At 57.8% G+C, this 15,538-nt stretch overlaps 1 protein-coding gene across 1 annotated transcript; it reads left to right on the top strand.

Moving 5' to 3' along the window:
- Positions 1 to 10,491: 10,491 nt before the first annotated feature.
- Positions 10,492 to 12,973, top strand: PHLDA3 (pleckstrin homology like domain family A member 3). Its single transcript, XM_077902442.1, has 2 exons — positions 10,492 to 10,975; positions 12,309 to 12,973. The coding sequence occupies exon 1, from the start codon at positions 10,533 to 10,535 to the stop codon at positions 10,908 to 10,910; it is 378 nt and encodes a 125-aa protein (XP_077758568.1). The 5' UTR covers positions 10,492 to 10,532; the 3' UTR covers positions 10,911 to 10,975; positions 12,309 to 12,973.
- Positions 12,974 to 15,538: the final 2,565 nt, after the last annotated feature.

The raw sequence follows: 15,538 nt of genomic DNA, 5'->3' as shown, positions 1-15,538 counted from the left end.
CTATGAAGTGGTTATATAATCCCCTTATCATAGGGGAGGAAACTGAGATTCGGTGATTTTTTTTTTTTTTTTAAGTGACTTACACAAAATCTTTGGCAAGTGCTGGAGCCAACACCAGAACCGGGTGTGTCACTTTGAGCCGGCCTCCTCCCCTCTGGGTGTCAACCTCTGGTTCGGTGAAATGAAGATGTTGGCCTAAATTAATTCTGGAAAAGTACTTCTCAGGCTTTAATGTGCATAGGAATCTCCTGGAGATCTTGTTAAAATGCAGATTGTAATTCAGTAGTTTGGGGTGGGGCCTGAGATCTGGCATCTCTCACGAGCTCCCAGGGGAAGGTGGTGCTGATGCTGCTGATCCTGGGACCACACTTGAGCAGCCAGGTTCTAGGGGACCCACCCAACTCTGATGTTCTGAGTTTATGGGTCTAGGGAGACTCACCCGAAAGGCCATGAAAATTCAGGAAGTAGATCGTGGTAAATAAAGCCCTTAGTGGGCATTCTTCACGCCTAGACAAGCCCTCGGTGCCCTTTCTGAAGCCGCTGCCCCAAGCCTTTTACATTTCCACTCTGCTGACCTCAACTTGACTCCTCCAGAGGGTGCAAGGGCTTGGGCCTGGGCCAAGGGGGTTGATTGTCTCTAATCAAGGGATGTCCCTGGACACCCCGCCTCATGGCCCTGCCTCCTGGGGAACCCAGCTGGTCCCGTGGCAGCCACATTGCTCTTTACAGATATTGCCCATCTTCTGGGCACATGGTAGGGTTACACTTCTCCTCCCTTGGAGTTAGATGTGGCCCCACGGCTTGCTCTGGCCTCTGAATTAAGATGAGAAGTAATTTGTGTCCTTGTGGGCAGGACTCTTTATGACCCGCTGTGCATGTTCTCATGTCCCTTTTCCCTGTGACAGAAAGTGTCATGTTCCCATCTCTTGTACTCACTGCGTGTAGCTTGCTGGAAGACCTTAAATGGGTTCATTCGGGGGCGCTTGGGTGGCTCTGTCAGTTAAGCATCTGCCTTCTGCTCAGCTACTGGTCCTGGGGTCCTGGGATCAAGCCCCGTGTTTCAGGCTCCCTGCTCAGGAGGAGAGTCTGCTTCTCCCTCTCCCTCTGCCCGCCTCCCCTGCTCATGCTTGCGCTCTCTCTCTCTCTCTCTCTCTCCCACTCTCTCATGTGCAAATAAATAAATAAAATCTTCAAGATGTGTTGATTCATTAAATCCTCACAGTAACCCCGAGAGATGGGTGCTATCATTAGGCCCATTTGCAGATGGTCCAGTGTTTCACCGCAGAGCTCCTGTTGCTGCGGGTCTGTGAGCACCGCAGTGGAGAGAGCCCCCCCCTCCCCCCCACCAGCCATGCCAAAATGCGCGGTATGAGTGGGCAAGCTATGCTGTGTTAAGCCTTTGGGGTTTGGGGGAAATTTGTTAGTGCAGCACAACCCAGCCCCTCCTGACTGATACACGATCTCCCGTCAGCTGTGGCATGAGGAGAGCACCTAGGCGGTGTCCAGTGCTGGGGGACTCGTTTCACAACGTCAGGATTTGGGCTTGTTCCTGAACTGATGCTAACCTCTGAGATCCCCTTCAATGGGACTTATGCCCTCTCACCGAAGGTAGGGAAGGTAGGAAGGGGTTCCTTAAGGGTGTGAGCACCACCGCCCCCCTGTTTTGCCAGTCCCCAGTGGAAAGAGAACTGTGACCCACCAGAGGGGCCCTAGTGCCTAGCCCAGAGTGTGGCTTGTCCTCATCCACACCCGGTAGGACTCACTCTGATGATCCTTTCCGTGAATCTCCCTGTAGAGTACATTCAAGGATGTAATCTCCTCTCCCTCAGCGCACCTCCCCCCCCTCCGCCCCCATCCCTCTCTGCCTTGAGCCATTGCTTACTTTCCTCCTGACCCCAGTCCCAGGCCAGACAACTCACTGCCTTCTCTACCTGACCTTGACCATGGCACTATGGGCACTTCTTGATTATCAAAGTGGTGCTCGGGGACATTCACAGTCACTCTCGCTATGAAACATTTGAAAATCAAGGACAAGCAGGAAAAAGAAAAAAAAAAAACTAAAATTACTTCTAATCCCCCGTCCCAGAAGGAACTATTGTTGGCACTTTTATCTTTCCCTCCATCCTTTCTTCTGTGATTCCCTCACCCCCCACATCCACAGCAGAATTTTAGTGAGATCCCATGCATGATTGCTCTTTAGAAGGAGAGGGAAGAGCCACCCACGAATGCAGGAAATGTCAGAGCTGGATGGGGATCTATGAATTGTCCAACCAACCCCTCCCACTGCTTTAAAGTACTCTGGGTGCAAATGTGTGTGAAGTAAAGATGAATGTCTGGCCCAGCCCTTGCCAAGGAACTGTAGTCTGTGGGGACGGGGCTGCTGGAAGGGTGATGAAAAGATGCTTTCCGTGTTTTGAATTTTTTTGCAACAAAAATGCATTCAAGTACTATCTGCGCTTAAAACGTATGATTCTCGTTAAAAGAACAGAAAAGGAAAGCTATGGAGTGGAAAGCAATGGCTGTGTGCAGATTTGCCCAGCTATTACCGACAGGTTGGTGAGAGCTACTAGATCCCTGGGCAGCAGCCAGTCTTTGGCTATTCTTGCCCTTCGGCCCATTGTTCCCGAGGACGCGGATCATGCCAGGGCAGCCCCTTTGCTCCTACCACATGGGCACCCAGATGCCAGAATGACGTGGGAAAAGGGAAAATTCTACAGGCCCCAACCTGATCCCCAGACCCACAGGTCCAATCTCTGCCAGACCCAAGCTGGGATCAAATGCCTTCAAGCCCAGACTCAGCCCCATCGGAGAGGGGGCAGTGGGCCCTCTCAAGACGAAAGGGATCCTTGGTGAATCAGGAAAGTTATTGGGCTCGAAAGTGGTTAAAGGGCTGAGCGTGGGAGGGGATTTCCACCGAGAGAGCCAGGCCCAGGAGCAAGCCTGGGCGGGTAGGCTGCAGGGTTGCTGCCCACTTGAGGTCTGTTGCAATGGTGCCCATAAACCCAAATCGTTAGGCTTGAAGCCTTGATCAGTTTTTTTTTTTTGTTTCCCTTTAGAGAAACAACAGAGATCCGAGGAAACCCCAAAGCTCTAGAACAAAGGACTGGACATCAAAGGGGGTGTGGGCAGGTCAGGAGAAGTCTGGGGGAGAGGTCAGCTGCGGGGTGGGTCTCCCAGGGGAGAGGGCAGGGAGGGATCTGTGCACTGGAGGGTGTGTGCAGAAGCCAGAAGGGAGGAGGGGAGGGAGGAGCAGGGCTGTGGGCTAACCCATTTTTCTCTCATCTAAGCGAGTGGGAGTTCCCTGACCCGATGAATCTGGGAATGTGGAGCTTGAGGAGGAAGTAGCATTGCTCTTGTCCGACTTAGGGAGAAGATAACCAATACGGAGCTCTTATCCCACCCCACTCCCCTACCCACCCCTGAACACTAGCCAGGCTCTCCTACAAACCTAATACCAGCTAGACAAGGTGGACAAGATGAGAGAGGAGAAGTGACCTGGTCAAGGTGCCCCTGTCTCCTGGCTGAGTGCTCCTTCCTCGACACGCAGCATTCTCACTCTCTCATGTGCAGCAGAATCACGCGGAAGCCTCATTAAAACACAGATTAGTGGGTCCCAAACCCAGAATTTCTGGTAGGTGTGGAATAGAGCCTAGAATCTGCATTTCTAACAAGTTTCCAGGTGACGCTGATGCTGCTACCACACTTTTTGAGAACCACTGCTCTAGACCTTTGATATTCAAGTGTGTCCTCAGGACCTGCAGCATCCACGTTACAGGGAAGCCTCTCGAGCTGCACAATCTCAGATGCCGGCCCAGACCTACAGCATCAGAATCTGCAGTTACAACATCCCCGGGTGATCTGTTTGCACATTAGAAGCTGAGAAGCACTGGCATTTCCAGTTGCTGGGGGACAATGGGACAGGTGCCCAGGGGCCAGTGGGGAACCCTGCCTGCTTCTGTGTCCTCCCGGGTGGGAGCGGTGAGGGAACCGCAGACACAGGAGAGGCTCAGCCCCAGGAGCTGCTCTGTTGTGCTGCGTGCCCCACTCCGGGAGGCTCTGCGCTGCCCACCCTGGGGAAAGCTTGTGGCCAGGGGACCACCATCTAAGCCTCCAGCTCGGCTCTTGCTTCCAAGCCAGCCTCAGGTTTTTGTTTGATTTTTAAAAAATATGTGCTACATATGTATTTTATTTTTAAAATACGTGTAATACATGTTCGTGACATCCAAACCATATATACACGTACCTTGGAGATATTGTGGGCTTGGTTCCAGACCGCTGCAATAAAGCCAGTCAAATGAATTTTTTGGTTTTCCAGTGCATATAAAAGTTATGTTTACACTACACTGCAGCCTATTATGTGTGTAATACACTGTACCAAGTGCCCGGGGGGCTCAGTGGTTGAGGGCCTGCCTTCAGCCCAGGGCGTGATCCTGGAGACCTGGGATCGAGTCCCACGTCGGGCTCCCTGCATGGAGCCTGCTTCTCCCTCTGCCTAGGTCTCTGCTTCTCTCTCTGTGTGTCTCTCATGAATAAATAAATAAAATCTTTAAAAAATAACAAAAAATAAAAAGACACTGTACCTACACCTTGATTTAAAAATACTTTCTTGCTAAAAAATACTACCCACCGTCTGAGCTTTCACTTGGGTGGTGATCCCTGATTGCAGGTCGGCATAACAAATACGATAAGAACGAAAAGGTTTGAAATATTGGGAGAATTACCAAAAGTGAGGAAACGTTGGAAAAACGGAGCAGATAGATTTGCTCGATGCAGGGTTGCCACAAACCTTCCATTTTTAAAAAGCACAGTGTCTGCAAGGTCCGAGGAGAGGAGCTGCCTGTAGAAACACGCTGAGAAGTAACAAGAACGGTCACGCGGTGGATCCACCTCCTGGAGCCTTCCGCAAGGAACATGTCGGTGTGAATCCTTCCAGAACTAACCTGTACCCCAGGGAGGCGCCAAATTTGCTCATTTGGGGTCATATTCTACATCTTACGACCCTCACCGTACTGAAATACTTTCCCTACAAAACATTTTTTTCAGACATCCCTCTCTATTCAGATCTGTTTCGTTATCGTCCACTGCTCCACTGAGTCCGAACACTGATGAATTGTGCTTTTAACTGTGTTTTTAAGAGAAGCAAAACATGCAAATGGTAAGAAAATAATAAAGAAATAAAAATCAAGCAGTGCAGGATGATAAACAATGAAAAAGTGAAAGTCTTGGTCTTCTTTCCTCCTCCTTCCCCGGAGCAACTGCTGTTAACTATTTATATATATATATTAAAGTAGCAGACTTGGCTTTTATTTATTTATTTTTTAAGATTTTATCTATTCGTGAAAGACACAGACAGAGAGAGAGAGGCAGAGACACAGCAGAGGGAGAAGCAGGCTCCAGGCAGGGAGCCCGACGTGGGCCTCGATCCTGAGCAGGTGCTCAACCGCTGAGCCCCCCGGGCGTCCCCAGACTTGGTGTTTAGACCAGGTTTGCATTTAAAGAAAAACTGACCGGATAGCACAGAGTTCCCATATATCCCCCCGCGCCCACGGGTGTCCCCTGTTCTTAACGTCTTACATCTGATGCGGTACCTTTACCGTGAAGGGGACGCTGCTCCGTTCCCCGCGCTCCAGCTCCCACCGCGCACCCGTCCACTGCCACCCCGTTCCCTCCGTTACCAGCTATTTCCCGAGGCCCTGCCGCGCACCAGGCACATCCCACCTGCTGGAGCCCCGAGGGTGAGGAGAGCAGGATAAAATCCCCCGCCGGCACCGAGCTTACATTATAGTAGAGGAGATTAATAATGATGCACATTATTAATTCTGGAAGGTGGCATGTGCTACAGAGAGAAACCAAGCAGGACAGTGGACGTGACGTGTAGGAGCGTGACTGCGTGACCATTTGTGTATCTGTGGGGAGGGGGCTGCACTGTTCACCGGGCTGTCTGCGAAGACATCACTGAGAAGGTGATCCGTAAAAAAATAAAAATAAAAATTAAAATTAAAATAAAAATTAAAATAAAAACTAAAATTAAAAAAAGAGAAGGTGATCCGTGAACCCAGAGCCGAGTGAGGAGAGGGAAGGTACCCCGTGGGATCTGATCTGGGGGGACGGGTCATGAACGAAGGCCCCAAGGAAGGAGCACTCTGGCCGGAGCCCGGAGAGGGGGCAGGCGCTGAGGTCAGGAAGCAGCGTGGGTCCCCTAGGGTCCCCTAGGGTCCCCTAGGGCGGGTGCTGCAGGCTGCCTCACTGCCTGGGGCTTTACTCGACAGAGATGGGAAGGCCCCGACGGAATCCAGGGAAGGGGCGACAGGGTCTTACTTCCGTTGTACAATGTTTATAGTGTTAACAGACATTCTCTATTGTACGTAAAATGATCCTTGATGCTTTTTCTATAGATTGAGTCTAACAATTAGTGACCACTAAGCCAAACTGAGAAGATGGAGTAAATGTTGTAGAAAACAGGAGGTAGGTTGCTTTTTTATGCCCCTCTGGGTCCATTCTGGGCTCTTTCCCGCCTTACTCCCATCTTCGTTCCACCCCGGCCTGGGTAGCCACCAGGTGGACCCAGGGCTCCCTCCTCCCCACTAGGGGTGGCTCAGACCCAGCTGAAGCACGTCTAGCACACTTGTCCCTGGGGCCGTCTTGTAGTCTAGCCCATTCCAGCTGGACTCAGATTGACGAACAGTGCGGATCAGCTTTCCTGTGGGCTGGACAGAGGGTGGCGCCAGTTTGGGATGTGACCAGGGACATTCTGTCCAGCAGTCCCATGTAGAGTCAACAAGTCCGTAGGAATTGAATATCTCCAGGACCCAGCACTGCCCCCAGCTGAGTGCCCCAGGGAGGCTGAACTAGGGCTGGCAGGAACTATTCCCTGGCAGGAAGGGAGCAAGGGATTCTGCATCAAGGGAGACAGGCAGGTCACCAGTCCCCACCAGCACACAGTGGGCTCAGAGAGGCTCTAGAGCACCACCCTGCGCCCCTGGCTCCAGAGTGCTTATTGACCCTTCTGATGGACCAAGTTGGATTACTGGGCCCAAGCCTCTCCCAGATGGGGCTACCAGGAGGGAGGCCAATTCTGGGGAAAAGTTTAGAATGAGTCACCTCCCCTCATCCCAGGAGGTCAAGAGACAAGAGGATAGGACCTATGCAGTAGGGCCTATGCAGGACCCTGGGGAGAGGTGGTGATGGGAACTGGGTACTTTTCCAGTATCTTTCCAGCAGTAGAGCATGTCCTGCTGAATTTCCTCCTATGGGCTCCTCTGGATGCTCTCAATCTTGCTATCCCACGTTCCTGACTTTTTTGCCCTTTCTCCTGTGTCCAGTAACTTGGTACCACTCTACCCACTAAGCTGAAGAGGAAAGTATGGGTGGCTGGGTGTTGTGTAAGAAGAACTCTCTGTGTGCGACACCTGGGTGGCTCAGTAGGTTGAGCATCTGCCTTTGGCTCAGGTCATGATCCCGGGGTCCTGGGATGGAGCCCCAAGTCAGGCTCCCTGCTCAGCTCAGCTCTGCCCCGGCCCCTGCCCTGGCTCACGCTCTCTCTCTCCCTCAAATAAATAAATAAAATCTTAAAACAAACCAAAAGCGCAACCCTGTGAACTGAGATGCTTATATAGAGGCAGTGTGGTATCGTCACAAGATCCTGGGTCCTCTTAGCTACCATGTGCTCTTCCCCACTTTGCCATTTGCGGGGCTGTATGACCTCACCTAGGTGCTTGGCCTCTGGGAGCCCACTTTTCTCATCAGGAAAATGAGCACAGTGATAATAACAATACCAATCTGTTGTGAGAATAGAAAAGACGGGAGGGCTCTGTAATGCTTAAATGCCTGTACTTTTGTGGATTAACCTGGAACTGGAGGGAAAATCAATGAGTCCTGGGCTCTGTGTAGGGAGAGGTTGAAGTGATGGAGATAAAGCAGAGTTAGGGGCAGGGTGAGCAGCCTGGTCTAGGGCCCTGTCTCCGAAAGGACAGAGCTTTGGATCACGGCAGGACGCTGCCAGCTTGGTGCACTCAGGAGATTCTGGGGGTTGGGGTGGGGGGCAGAGCAAGTAGCCATGGGAGGGCATGGCTGGCAGACGGGCTGAGACTTTGGGGATCCCTAAGACAGGGCCGTGGGTACCTGAGCTTTCTCTACTGCTGCCCTCTGGGCCTCAGGAGACACCTCTCTTGGCTACTTCTCTTCCTTCATGGTGCTGGTCACTTCCTCTCCCACAGGGGCCCTCCCCCGGTTAGGGAGTTAGCTGTCCTGTGTGTGTGTCCAGGGTGCTCCTGCAGCACCCAGGCTGCAGAGCTGTGGTGGGGGTGCTGACAGCCGCCCTCCACAACCCCCCCCCCCCCTACACGGGACCCTCCTTGGGCCCGTTAGGCTCTACGTCAATGGGCGGGAGGTTGGAAACAGGGTGTGGGGACAAAGAGGTCTTATTACTGTCGTTACTGTGTATTATTATTCCCATAATGATCTATTATTAACATGTCAGTGAATAGGCCCTTAGGAAACTGGGGGCCCTGGCGGAGCTGACCAAGATGGGGCAGACGCAGGACCTAGAAGAGCCATCTTCCTGTGCCTGGCCTAACCTTAGGGTCCCCATCCCCTTCTGAAGACAATAAAAGTGGGTGAAGGGGAGGAATGACATTTATTGAGACTCTTGAGAGTTGCCAGGACCAGGCCAGCGCCTTGCACAGATGTTATCTAACGTGTTCATCAGAGCTCCGTGAACTAAGAATGAATTAATCTTTCCATTTGACGGATGAGGAAATGGAAGGATAATGGAGGGGCCCCAGGCGGGGCGGGGACACCGCAGTCCAGAGGAAGGGCTGAGGTTTGAACCCAACACTGCAGAGCTTTCATCTTAACACAAAGCCCTTTAGGCCTAAAAAGGGAGGGAAGCCTTCTCCCTCCCCTTCCCCCTTCTTCTCAGAATCCAGGGAAGTACAGTCTTCGGGTCTTAGGATGGCACCCGGGGAGGCTGCTAGGAGCTGCCCAGGGGCTGCGCATGCCCAGCTAACTCCAGTCACGGCCGGTCCACGTGGGCTGAGCCAGAGGTCCCGGCAAGCCTGTGCTACCAAGAAGACTGCAGCAAGGGACCTCTCCTGGTCACAATGGGGTCCCCCCTGTGCCGCCGCTGGGAGGCTGAGTGGCCTCAAGGTTCCCCTCTCTGCCCAGTTCGCCTTGGCTTTTCTCTACCTGTGTCCTGGAGCTGGGGATGCCCGGAGGGAGGAGGAGGAGGGGGGTCGCCCCAGCAGAGAGAACTGGGCAGCCCCTCTTTTGCCCTGCCCAGAGAGGGTAAGAACCCAACTCAGGCTTGAATCCTACCCCACCCCCCACCCCAAGATCGTCCTCGTTTTTCTGATTTGCACAATGCCAAGGGGGGAGCCGGCCAAGGTGGAGAGGGGGCACGGGCTGCGGCCCACGACCACAGGGCAAGCCCACGCCCTCTCCCGAGCCGCGACCCTCCCTCTAGCAGACGCGCCCTCTCCCCCGCCCCCGCCATCGTCCCCTGCGTCCGAGGCCCACAGGCGCTATGGTCCCAAGAAGCGGCGGGCGGCGGGTCACGAGGCTTCGGCTGTCGGGTAGGTCGCCCCCGGGCCGGTACCAGCTGTCCCCGCCCGGCGCCCAGCGCCTCCGGGGCGCGACCCAGCCCCCGCCGCGGCCCCGGCCCCCGGAGCTTGACCCCGCCCCCTGGGGCCTCCCCTCCCCTCCCCCTCCCCCCGCCGCAGCCCCGCCCCCACCCCTCTCCCCCCTCCTCCCGGAGCCTGGCCCCATCCCCCATCCCTCGTTCCCCCTACACCCCCCCCGCCCCGGCCCGGCCACGCCCCGATCCCCGCCCCGCCCCCGAAACAGCTCGGCCCCGCCCCCGGAGGTTGACCACGCCCCCTGGGGCCTCCCCCCCTCCCCCGCCGCAGCCTCGCCCCCATCCCCTCTCCCACCTCCTCCCGGAGCCTGGCCCCATCCCCCATCCCTCGTTCCCCCTCTCCCCCGGGGCCCGGCCACGCCCCGATCCCCCGCCCCGCCCCGGAGCCCGGCCCCGCCCCCTGGAGCCCGGCCCCGCCCCCGGAGCCAGGCCCCGCCCCCGATCCCCGTCCCCCCCCCCCGCCCCGCCCCCCGGAGTCAGGCCCCGCCCCCGCTCCCCGGCCCCCGCCGCCCCGCCCCGCCCCCCGGAGCCCGGCCCGCCCCCCGCTCCCCGGCCCCGCCCGGTGCGCGGCGCGGAGGGGAGGGCGGGCCGGGGCAGGAATGCGCGGCGCAGGAGGCGAGCGGGGGGACATGTAAGGGCACATCCCTGGAGCTGCCGCCCAGCGCGCAGGCAGAGCCCAGCGGAGCGGGCGGGCGGGCGCGGGCGAGCGCGCAGCGGGGCTCGGGCGGGAAAGCGGCGGGGCGCGGAGGGGCGCGGAGGGGCGCGGAGGGGCGGCGGGAGCGGGCGCGGAGGGGCGGCGGGAGCGGGCGCGCGGGCAGCCGGGGCGCAGGCGGCAGCGCGCGCGGGCAGCCGGCCCGGCGCCGGGACCGGCGCGGCCGAGCGGGACCCCGGGGCGCCCATGACGGCGGCGGCGGCGGTGCTCAGGGAGGGCGTGCTGGAGAAGCGCAGCGGCGGGCTGCTGCAGCTGTGGAAGCGGAAGCGCTGCGTGCTCACCGAGCGCGGGCTGCAGCTCTTCGAGGCCAAGGGCACGGGCGGCCGGCCCAAGGAGCTCAGCTTCGCGCGCATCAAGGCCGTGGAGTGCGTGGAGAGCACCGGCCGCCACATCTACTTCACGCTGGTGACCGAGGGCGGCGGCGAGATCGACTTCCGCTGCCCGCTCGAGGACCCGGGCTGGAACGCCCAGATCACCCTGGGCCTGGTCAAGTTCAAGAACCAGCAGGCCATCCAGACGGTGCGCGCCAGGCAGAGCCTCGGGCCCGGGACCCTTGTGTCCTGAGCCCGCTTCCCGGCCGCGCGCCCGCGCCGCACCCTCCCCCACGTGGCGCGCAGAGGTCAAGGCAGGTAAGCCCCTGGGACTGAGCCCCCTTCTCTCCTCTGTCCTTTCTCTTCGCCCCACGGAGAAAGCGAGGGACTCCCCCCCCCAGCGTTCCCCGTCAAAGCCCAGCCCCCCCAGGGCCGACAAGGAGTAGGAGCCCCGGAGCCTGAGCAGCACCCGGAGGGTCCTGGGTGCCCCAGGGGGTGGGGAGGAAGATGGAAGGGCCGGGCCCTGCAGGCTGGATCTGCCCTGGCACAGGTGGAGGGGGGCTGGCCTGAACACGCCCTTGAGGCTTTCCAGCAGCACCCCTCCCCGCATGGCTTTCAGGGCGCTGGCCAGGCCAGGGGTGTGATGAACTGACGTTTCCCCCTCCCTGTGCTACAAACAGTCTTCAGGAAAGAGTTTGAGTGTGGAATTGGGACAGAAAGGTCATCCCCTTCACTTAGCAGAGTCACCAGGGGTTGGGAACAGGACCGAGCTCCCAGGGGAGGCCTCAGGGAGAGGCCAAGGAGCCCGGGGCCAGGCCTCCAGCACCCGATCTTGACAGCGGGCATTGGATCCCGGGGCTGAGCTGCTGGCAGACCAGAAGTACTGGGGAGGGGGCAGGCCGCTGATGCCAAAGGGGAGTGGGCCTGTCTACCCGCCCCTGAGCGCCAGCCAGTGCTCAGCTGGGCCACAGCAGAAGCCGGAGAAGGAGGTGGGCAACTGGGACAGGGTGGGTGGACGGGTGCAGGATGGGGTCATGGTTTGTTATTTGTGATGTCTTAATCCTCCTTGAGCAGTAGGGCAGGGGGTGAGGGGCGGATCTGTGGTCAGGAAGGCCCAGGGGAGGGACCAGGAATAGAACCTAGAAGCCCTGGCTCCCAGCCCCGTGCCCTCTTCCCCAGATGCCACTCCCTCCCCGTGGGAACTAGGAACCAGGCCGAGGAAGGATTTGTACCACTCGGGTTTTCATTTCTCTGGTGGAAACGCCTCTCCCCCTGACCCTCACCTCCCCCTCCCACACTACCTCGCCCTCCAGCCCCACGGCTTCTCCACCTTACCAAGTAGTCCCAGCGAGCCTGGGAGCCGCGTCTGGCACCATACAGGCCCTGGACCCTCCTGTTGACCGGACTGAGGGTTAGCTGAGAGGCTGGGAGAAGACAGATCTGCTGAACCGAGAACTGGTCCATATTGATCCCTCAGGCCTCAAGGGGACTAGGAGAAAGCAGGTTCCTCCACTGGTCACAGTGTGTTGGACAAACGTGATTTTCTCCCTTTCTCCTGAGGTGGCGAAGGTTGGGAGGCTCTGGGGTCAAACAGCTTATACTTCCTACGCCAGGGTCTGCCCCTGCCCTAACTGCTGTTCTTTCCTGCCAGCTTTCCGGGCCCTGTTGGCTCTCAGGGGCATGACTGTGCTGCATATGCCAAGGCAGGAGCCAGGGTCGTGTGGAGGAGGCGATGGAGCTGAAGGAATGGACGGGGCCTGGGGAGGAGACCAGAAGGCCACATGGGGCTGAGGATGAAGATTCAGCCCCTGGATGCTCTGACTCTCGGGACATTCCCAGCTCAGTGCTTTGTAGCCACAGGCCTGACTTCTATCCCGCGGTGGAGAGCCGGCATCCGAGCATCTCCTCCCCAGCCCCCCCGTCGTCTGTCCTGCAGACTGCTGTGAGTCCCCAGCTTGGTGGCGTGCCTGGAGGGGGACACTGCCTTGTGGGGGGCTCAGCTGGTGCCTCGGGACTCGGGAGGCCAGCCTGCGACCCAGAGTTGGAACCACCCTGGCATCGCTTCTGGACTCACCTTGGTGGGGGGAGCTGACGGGCCCCGAGGCCCACACGTGGAGGTTCTCCTGCTGCTTGGGTCCTTCTGGGACCCCCACCCACCCAGGCCTTCTCTTTGCACAGTTCTTCCCCTACCTCCTGCCCCTCTTCCCCCCACTGTGGTGCTAGGCCTGGAGGTGGTGGGGGTAGGGTGGGGGTCTGGCCATTATCATTTCATGCCTATCCCAAAATGAAGATGCCCTACAAAGGGCAGTGACTACACTGCTGAGTGGAATTCTTTGCCGACAGAGGCCCGGTGCTCGGAACATCCCTCTCCTACCCCTGCTTTTGCACTCCACAGCTCATTCTGAAATCTCCAGCCTGGGTAGAGGGAGACGTCGCAACCCCAGGAGGCATGGCCTCAGGGGTCCTGGGAAGGAGGGGTATCATATCGGCCGACTCGGCCTGCGTAGATGCTGCTTCTCCAGAAGGCCATGCCACCCCTGCCATCCTGGGAGGTGGCTCAGTGTTCTGGGCAGAGCTTGTCTCCCTGTCATTTATATACTCAGGCTTTCTACATTTGTGCGGTAAGGATTCCTTGCCGGGTAGTTTAGGAGGGATAATCTCAGCCCAGGAGAACCCGAAGTAACCGAGAAATAGCTGCCTGAGTTACACAGGGACTGAGTCGGGCAGGTGTCTCTTTAAGGAGCTCTGTGCTTCCAGCCTCTTTGTTCCCCCATCACGGTTCTGCTGCTGTTCCGCCAAAACCGTCTTATCCTTTGTCCCCTACCTCAGTCCTCGGAAGCATCTTGCTCATCTACCCGGATTGCATCTCACAGTTGAAAAAGAACTTACAAATCTTACAAATTACAAGCGGATTGTTACAAACAGCTCCCTCGTTACCTCATTAGGCTTTATATCCGTCTCATGAGTAGCTTAATTCCGGCGTGGCGAGGAAGCGTCCTCTTCCTTGCCAACCCTGAGCAGTGCCGAGGAAGATCCGGGCTCCCTTGGTCTGCTGTGATCAACGGGGGCGTCTGCCCTGGCTGGGGCGGGGGGGGGTGCCCAGGCATGCGTGGGGTGCGGGCAGATGGTCTCTGCTACCCCTTCCTTGGTGGAGCCACGAGAATGGGAAGGTTGGCTTCTCCGTCCAACATGCTGGCCTCTAAGATAGAATCCTTGCTCTTCCAACCAAGCCCAAAGGTGACCAGCGGCGGGGATTCCAGCATGAAAGAAGGAAAGATGCAGCCAGGCCCTCGGAGGTGGGAGAGTGGGAGCCGATGGGACTGAGATGCAAGGCAACCCAAACTCATCCTGAAGGCCTCTCACGGGCCAGGCACTGTGCTTGGCACTGGTGACGCTGGGATGAGGGACAGTCTGCCCCCAGGAGCCCAGAGTCCGGCGCAGAGACAAAATGCCAGCTGGTGCCTGCGGAGCTGGCATGAGCAACCAGCGGAACGGCAGGCTCTGCCCTCTGTGCCCAGCTCTGGGTTGGCCTAAGTGGATCATCCTGGGAGCTTGGCCTCAGGGCAGTGGGGGCACAGCCACGCGGGGTGTCAAGGGTAGGGGCCGCACGGAGCCGAGGACAGGGAGGAGGAAGCTGACTAGGGTGCCCCCTGCTTTTCGGGAACGCAGCCCTGTCGGTTCCAACTATGCTTTGGTTCCTGCCCAAACCCAGTTTCAGGTTCTCCTTTTGCTAGGAGCGTCCCAGGCCCTGCGAGGGGTGTGCTGCAGCCGGAACCCTCAGCACAGAGCCTAGAAGGCCGTAGGCCCCGGTATACAGTATAGAGGTGGTGGCTGCTGCCGTGCGGAGAGCCCCGGAGCTTCCCGAAGGCACCAAGAACTCAGCACAGAGATGGGGGTGGGGGGTGTCACGTGCTGAATTTAGTTTTTTTTTTTTTTTTTTTTTTAAGATTTTATTTATTTGAGAGAGGAGAGAAAACATGAGCAGGGGTAGGGGTGGGAGGTGGGAGGAGAAGGAGAAGCAGGCTCCCCCCTGAGCAGGGAGCCTGATGCAGGGGCCGGATCCCAGGACCTGGATTGACCTGAGCCGAAGGTAGATGCTTAACCGACTGAGCACCCAGGGGCCCCAGAATTTAGTTTTTTAAAGATGATGTGACCTCTGGGGCGTCTCTGTCTCTGCTGGGGAGGGAGACACCCTGCTTCATGGGTTTAGGGGTGTCTTCACTGCTCTGGCAACTCTGAATTCTAAAAATGGAGCATAGCCCTCACCCTAGGAATGCTTGGCTGGACCACAGGGTGGGGTCAAAGCCTCTTTGGGGGCACAAACGCCCTGACGGTGCCAGCAGACATGCATGAGATGGAAAAGCTGCTCCGCTGGGCCCGAGGACGCCATCCGGCCAGGGAGGGGCTGCCCTGGGAGCCCTGGCCTCACCCCCCACCCTCCCCCCGACGTGTGAGTCACAGACGGGAAAATGAGAAAGGGCAAGTCCCTGCTGGGCCCGTGGGGCTGCGGGTGGGGAGGCAGGAGAGAAGGGATGGGCTTGCTCAGGTCAGGGTGAGCTGAGGCCGGGGCTGAGGCTTGGCAAGAGTGAGCCCGTGGCAGCGGTGAGGGAAGGTGGTGCGAGGAGCCGGAGGGGATCCGCAGGCAGCGCTGCTGGGAGGCTGTGAGGACAGGCCTGCAGGGCTTAGGGTGCGCGGCTCTGCCAGCCGGCCCTTCCCGGAGTCTGGGGACACGTGGGGGCCGTGGGCAGTTGTCCCACAGGCCCAGGACCGGTCTCTGGTGGCCGTGGGCCCACGGCCTGTTCTGTCCAGAAAGCAACTCCTTATCCTGCTTCCACCTTCTAGGGGCTTCCGCAGGGCAGCAGAGCGAGCCCAGGCTCCTCG

This window comes from Canis aureus, chromosome 6 (assembly GCF_053574225.1).
Source record: "Canis aureus isolate CA01 chromosome 6, VMU_Caureus_v.1.0, whole genome shotgun sequence".
Classification (NCBI taxonomy): Eukaryota; Metazoa; Chordata; class Mammalia; order Carnivora; family Canidae; genus Canis; species Canis aureus.
Note: the sequence above shows the minus strand (reverse complement) of the source record. Positions and strands in the feature narration are given on the sequence as shown.

Coding starts and splice junctions, on each gene's coding strand:
- PHLDA3 (XM_077902442.1), top strand. CDS start 10,533: ATGACGGCGGCGGCGGCGGTGCTCAGGGAGGGCGTGCTGGAGAAGCGC.